The sequence below is a fragment of the Calliphora vicina genome, chromosome 5 (genome assembly GCF_958450345.1).
Source record: "Calliphora vicina chromosome 5, idCalVici1.1, whole genome shotgun sequence".
In the NCBI taxonomy this organism is placed as follows: domain Eukaryota; kingdom Metazoa; phylum Arthropoda; class Insecta; order Diptera; family Calliphoridae; genus Calliphora; species Calliphora vicina.
This window is the reverse complement of record NC_088784.1, coordinates 33,338,236-33,345,091: the sequence shown is the minus strand read 5'-3', so window position 1 is coordinate 33,345,091 and position 6,856 is coordinate 33,338,236. Positions and strand designations below refer to the sequence as shown.

Sequence of the window (6,856 nt, the reverse complement as noted above, 5' to 3'; positions counted from 1 at the left end):
ATGTGCTGTTTTTCGATAGCGAATGAGTGCTTTGAGTGGACGTTTTACATGTATTTTGTTTTTGTTACAATAACAAAACACATGTTAAATTTCCACTCGAAGCAGTGCTTACAGATTAGGGGATTTTTCCCCAAATTGGGGATTTTATTTTGTAAATGGGGATAAATAATTGGGTTTGGGGATATAGGGGAACAGTTGGGGAAATATTGTATGTTTTGGTGATTTTTAGAATCTTTTTGGGGATTTTTATTTTTTCGTTTCAGTTTATTTAATTTATGTAAGAGATTATTTTAAAATCGAAACAAAACATTGAACTATAAGTCTGATAAGTCGTAAAATTTCAACAAACATTTTATACTGTCAATTCTTGTTATTATTGTTGTGTTATCAATAGACGTGAATGTTTGTTTTAGAAAAAGAATTTGTAAAAATGGAAAAAAAGCATAATTCCACCTGGGAAATTGAATATTTTTCTCAAGGTATTTCGATATACTCACCCCCAAGATTCTCAATTACAGAAAGTCAATATAATAGATTTTTTAAATCACTAGGCCCCCGTTTCCTGGCTGCTGGCGATTATAATGCTAAGCACACATTCTGGGGATCACGACTGATTACCCCTATAGGTCGTGTTTTGTTCGACTCAATCTCTAAAATGGGTTTGCATGTGCTTTCGAGCGGCCAACCTACTTACTGGCCTACTGACCCACGAAAAATACCGGATGTTATTGATTTTAGCGTGATGAAAAATATCCCTAGAGAAATGATTCAAATTGAATCCTCGCTGGAACTATCTTCAGATCACTCACCCACTATTATTACTTTATTGAGCCCCCTAGAAATTGTATCCCCGACTGGTAATTTAGCGATGGCAGGCACAAGAATAAATTGGCTCAAATATAAAAAATACCTCAGTACACATTGCTCGGAAAACATACCGCTAAGAACACCAGAAAATATCGATCACTCTCTTATCAATTTCGATAAAAATCTCAGAATGGCTGCTCAACATGCTACCCAAACACCCCGAAAATTCAGATATAATAGAATTAATTCTGCAGATGTCGAACGGCTCTTAAATGAAAAAAGAAGATTTCGAAGAGAGTGGCAATTGCACAGATCCCCCCAACTAAAATCGAAGCTTAAAGATTGTATAAAAAGACTTAAAAAGCTCTTGGAATTTCGAAAAATGGAATCATTGAATAAATATTTAGAAAGCCTGGACGCAACCCCACAATCGGATTACTCATTATGGCGAGCAACAAAAAATCTTAAAAGACCCGTTATATGTAAGTCCCCCTTGCGAAATTCAAGTGGTGGTTGGGCAAGAAATGATACTGAAAAAGGGAATCTGTTTGTTAATCATTTAAAAAAAGTATTTACACCGAACACATCAAACGAAGCAATTGAGTTGCCACCTGTTGCACCCTATTTTGCAGCAGCCGTACCCCTACGTTTTGAGATTCGAGAGATCGAAAATGCTATTGCTGATTTAAATCCCAAGAAAGCGCCTGGTATGGATAAGATCAGCAACAAGATGCTTATGGAGCTACCCCGGATAGCAATAAAAATAATTCTTTTTATTTTTAATGCTATATTACGACTTGAATATTATCCTCCAGAATGGAAGGTTTCACTGGTTACCATGATACCCAAGCCGGGAAAAGATCACACAAAAGTAGAATCATACAGACCCATCAGCCTATTGTCTAATATATCAAAGCTATTTGAGAAGATACTTATGAACAAGTTGTACCCGATGTTAACTGAAAACAATTGTATTCCGAATCATCAATTTGGATTTAGAAGAAAACACAGTACTATCGAACAAACCCATAGACTTGTAAATATGGTGAGAAAAGCGTTTGAGGAAAAGAAATACTGTTCTGCACTCTTCATCGACATCTCTCAAGCGTTTGATAAGGTATGGCATGCTGGATTAATATACAAATTGAGTCAAAATTTACCGGCAAACACACATAAGCTGTTGGAAAGCTATTTAACTGGTCGAACATTTAAGGTTAAAGAGGGAAACTTTTTAAGTACTGCACAACCCATTGAAGCTGGAGTCCCCCAAGGCAGTATCCTGGGACCTTTTTTATATTTGATGTATTCGTCTGATATGCCAACTAACAATCGCACTCATACATCAACATTTGCTGATGATACTGCTATTCTAAGCATTCATGAAAACCCTCAAGAAGCGTCTCGTCACTTACAAAACCACATATTTGAATTAGAAAAATGGTTAAAACAATGGAAAATTAAAGTCAACGAGCAAAAATGTACACACATTACATTTACATTGCGTAGAGAATCATGCCCCCCTATTCATATCAATAACCAAACAATAATTCAACAATCGGAAGTGAAATACCTCGGAATACATCTCGATCGTCGCCTTACATGGAAAAGTCATATAGATGCAAAGTTGACTCAAATGAAATTGAAATCAATTCAAATTAATTGGCTTATTGGCAGAAACTCCACGCTTAGTTTAGATTGTAAACTTCTACTTTATAACATGATTATAAAACCGATATGGTGTTATGGCATACAGTTATGGGGCACGGCCTCAGCGTCAAATGTAGAAAAGATCCAAAGACGCCAAAACAAGTTTCTAAGAATGATCACAGTTGCCCCCTGGTATATCAAAAACGCGAATATACACAAAGATCTAAACGTGCCCATTGTAAAAACTGAAATCTCGAAAAACGTACAAAAATATTTAAAAAAACTTGAAGTTCACCCAAACCCGCTGGCCCGCAACATATTAGATAACCGTGGCCACACTCGATTAAGAAGGAGGGACACAGCAGACCTAATCTAGAAGGAAGAATGCCAATTTAACCAAAACAACCATGAACACAAAATTTTTTCGTCCGGCACTGGCTGGACTAATTAAATAATAATATTAGATATAAGATTTGAACCACTTATTGTTAGTTCATTAAATAATGAAGATACAATAAATAAATGATGAAAAAAAAAAAAAAAAAAAAAAAAAAAAAAGGTATTTCTTATGGAATAAAATCTGAAATTTAACTGTATATAAAGAAGGGTATTCATTTCAAAATTAAATGGAAAATTACAACCTAAGTTATCTTACAGTTGGTTATGGTTTGTTAAAAATACAACGTTTTGTGCAATTTTAATTTTTTTTTTTCGAAATAAGTAACATTTATATATGTATTCACCCTTATTCTATTTGGCGTCCATAAAGAAAATCGTCTAAATTTCGCAAGAAAATATATGAAATGGACAGATGAGTGGAAAAAAGTAATTTTCTCTGACGAAAAAAATTTAATTTAGACTGTCCTATTATTCTATTTGGCGTCGTCGACATAGTCGTCAATGTTGAGTCAAAAAATGGTACAGGTCGCAGAGTACAGGTCGCAATTTTGAAAATATTTCGATCAGACTTGGTACATATTATTTTTTCGACCCAAGGGCCAAGCGTATTGAAACTGGCGGAAATCGGTCCATTATTTCACCTATCCCCCATACAAATGTCCTTCCGAAATTGGACTTTATCGGTCATAAATGTTTAATTTATATATGTATCTACACAAATTGCACTCCAAATAAGTTTTATATATACAAAATTCATGTCACAAAATTTTGTTACGATCGGTCTATAATTTGTCATAGCTCCCATATAGACCCGCTTCCGAAAATCACTTTAACGTGCATAAATCGCTTAAAAATGTTGGTATACTCACAAAATAGCTCTTTTACTTAGTGTAGGGTATTATATGGTCGGGCTTGACCGACCATATTTCCTTACTTGTTTTTTATTCAATTAATCACAATTAATCATTGACGATGCATTTCATTATTTAAATTTTTTCCCAAGTTCCTAAAGCATGAGTCATTTATTTTTGTATGATAATAAGCTTAACCCAAAATAGGTACAATTGTTAGAATATACATTTTCAATCAGCATTTAGCGTTTATTAGAATAAAGAATAGTTTTTTCTTTTTTTTTTGGAAATTTCGTTTAAAATAAAATGTAATTGAAAATGTTGATGTCATATATTAAACATCTATGGATAATAGTTTTAATTGTTTATTTAAATATTTCTAATTTTAAGCATTTGGTTTTAGATCCTGGTTGGTATAAAACTAATTTATAATTTGAGTAATATAACTAATTTCTAAAGTGCAGTATCAAAAAAGTTGGATTACTTAAAGACACTAAAGTGACAACTGATTTCACGCTAGATTACCTACGATATATAAAGTAACCCATTTACTTCTCTTTGCATTACAAAGATAACATATGTACTAGGTTTTTTTGGTTAAGTCGGTTTCGGTTTTTTTGAAAAACTCAAATTTTTCTTGGAATAATCGGTTTTTTTCTAAAAGAGTGTTTTTATGAGTTTTGGTATTTTAAAAACTTTAACTTTAAATAAAACGATATACTCCAAAGCATTTAAGATGTGTTTTATTCTTAAGAGATTATTTTAGCCACCATAAGAGGTTAAAATTTACTGATGTTAACGATAAAAATCAAATGTCGTTTGTTGGTAATTGCATCAGTAGAGAACGTCCGGACCGATTTAGACAATTTTTTTTGTTAAAATTTTGTTCATAGCTCAACTTAGGTTTTTACGGAATGAAAAATTAACCACGCCCACTTTTACGCCCACTTTTTTCGATTTATCTAAAATTAGAAAACGGCTACATCGATAGTAATCAAATTTAAGTTTTTACTGAAAGAAAAATTGAACACGCCAATAGTTTTTATATAAATAAAAATTGTCAACGTCCACTAATACGCCCACTTATTAAATACATCTGCACAAAACATCATTCTGTGATCAATCATATTTCAGACCATAATTCGATTACTTATATAAAAACTCTCAATATCTAAATTCGCTAATAACTTGGCCAATAAGCGTTGAATCCTGAAAAGGACCTCGATCTGTCATCACTCATATTTTTTTTTTAAACTATTTTAACCCTTTTCAAAACGCTTCTCACAAATTCACAAATCAAACACAAGCATTTTTTTAACTTCGACTGGACAACGTCTGTCTGTTCAGCTAGTTCTCATTAAATCTGAATGTGAAGATCAAATTATTCTGAAATTTGTTTAACATAATTTTTAAAAATTTGCAAATGGAGTTTTGAAACTGTCGTATAGGTTAACAGTATCCTACGAACACAGAAAGTCATTTACAAGTAAATATGGATATATGATTTTTTATTTTAATATTTCTCAAAATATGAATTTGAATTTTTAATAACTTTAATATTTTTTAATGAATTTTTGTACACATTTCTATTCTTTTAAGTTAAATTGCAAAAGTAACTTTTTAATGCCCCTTGTAAATGCACCTCAAAACTTCAGGGGGCTTGCGGCAAGTCTTAGCCCCAGCCGATTAAAGTTTATAGAAAATACCTGTAGATCCGTTTTTGGTAATTGGTTTACTGATATTTGCTGTGTTGTGATATGGCAAACCCCTTGCATTAGTTTTGAAAATAATAAAATAAAATACTTATGTACTTATGTAATTAAAAAATTGGTGTATTGTTTGCTTTATTGATAAAATCCTACATATTTATGTATAAATTACAATATTTTCAATACACGTTAGTTTGTAAATTGTAACATTTAAACAGATGTTAATTACAAGAACTGATCACACCATTCATTGAGGCAGTTGAAGCAATCCTTAGCTTGTTTAGAATTGGCATAACAGGTATTTTTAATCCATTTCGTAAAAAGATATTCGTTTCTCTGTAACACTAAATGTTGACCGAGCACAGTATTTGCCTATAATAATTTACCGAATTACACATTGTGTTAATTAAATATTCTACTATCATCTATGTATGATAAAACTTACTTTATTGAAGCCAGATTCATTTAAACGAGCACCCAAAATCGTTCCTATTCCCGCCAGATCTGTGACAGGTTTTTCACCCATAGGATCGGATACGAAATCTCTATGCTTTTTTGAAGTGGTCGCCATGATTGTTTCGCTTTCTCTATGATACAAACTTTTATGAATTAAATATAAAACGATCAACTATACTTTAGCTTATGTGCTGTTTTTCGATAGCGAATGAGTGCTTTGAGTGGACGTTTTACATGTATTTTGTTTTTGTTACAATAACAAAACACATGTTAAATTTCCACTCGAAGCAGTGCTGTCAGATTAGGGGATTTTTCCCCAAATTGGGGATTTTATTTTGTAAATGGGGATAAATAATTGGGTTTGGGGATATAGAGGAGCAGTTGAGCAGTTAGACGTGAATGTTTGTTTTAGAAAAAGAATTTGTAAAAATGGAAAAAAAGCATAATTCCACCTGGGAAATTGAATATTTTTCTCAAGGTATTTCTTATGGAATAAAATCTGAAATTTAACTGTATATAAAGAAGGGTATTCATTTCAAAATTAAATGGAAAATTACAATCTAAGTTATCTTACAGTTGGTTATGGTTTGTTAAAAATACAACGTTTTGTGCAATTTTAATTTTTTTAAGGGTGATTATAAATTTTATTTTTTAAATTATTATGCATGCTATATAAATAAAATAAAAAGAATTGTAGAACAAATAAAGTACATATCGAGCCCTAACCGAGCAAAATAACGTAAGCGAAATTTTTTTCAAAATTGACTTTTTAATGAAAATCGATAGAAAACTTTCGTGCGCAGCAACACCCGAAATAATGAAAATTAAGTGTTTATATATACAGAGATATCGCAATTTCAATTATATCGTAAGCGACATAAAAGCAAAAAGGGGCAGTAAATGAAAGTAAGTGTAGCCGAAGAACTAGAGAGAAAATCAAAAGAAATTGAAATACAAAAAGATAGATGTACTAAATGTGATCAAGGA

General features: G+C 31.9%; 1 protein-coding gene across 1 annotated transcript; it reads right to left on the bottom strand.

The window, feature by feature from the left end:
* Positions 1–5,515: 5,515 nt before the first annotated feature.
* On the bottom strand, positions 5,516–6,064 carry LOC135961727 (barrier-to-autointegration factor-like). Its single transcript, XM_065513279.1, has 2 exons — positions 5,859–6,064; positions 5,516–5,785 (listed from the first exon to the last, which is right to left on the bottom strand). The coding sequence occupies exons 1-2, from the start codon at positions 5,982–5,984 to the stop codon at positions 5,639–5,641; spliced, it is 273 nt and encodes a 90-aa protein (XP_065369351.1). The 5' UTR covers positions 5,985–6,064; the 3' UTR covers positions 5,516–5,638.
* Positions 6,065–6,856: the final 792 nt, after the last annotated feature.

What these genes read in the sequence shown, in the direction of transcription:
- LOC135961727 (XM_065513279.1), bottom strand. Translation starts at nt 5,984, where the DNA reads ATGGCGACCACTTCAAAAAAGCATAGAGATTTCGTATCCGATCCTATG. An exon ending in ATGAATCTGGCTTCAATAAA is followed by an intron (nt 5,786 to 5,858) that starts GTAAGTTTTATC and finishes AAATTATTATAG; the next exon opens with GCAAATACTGTGCTCGGTCA.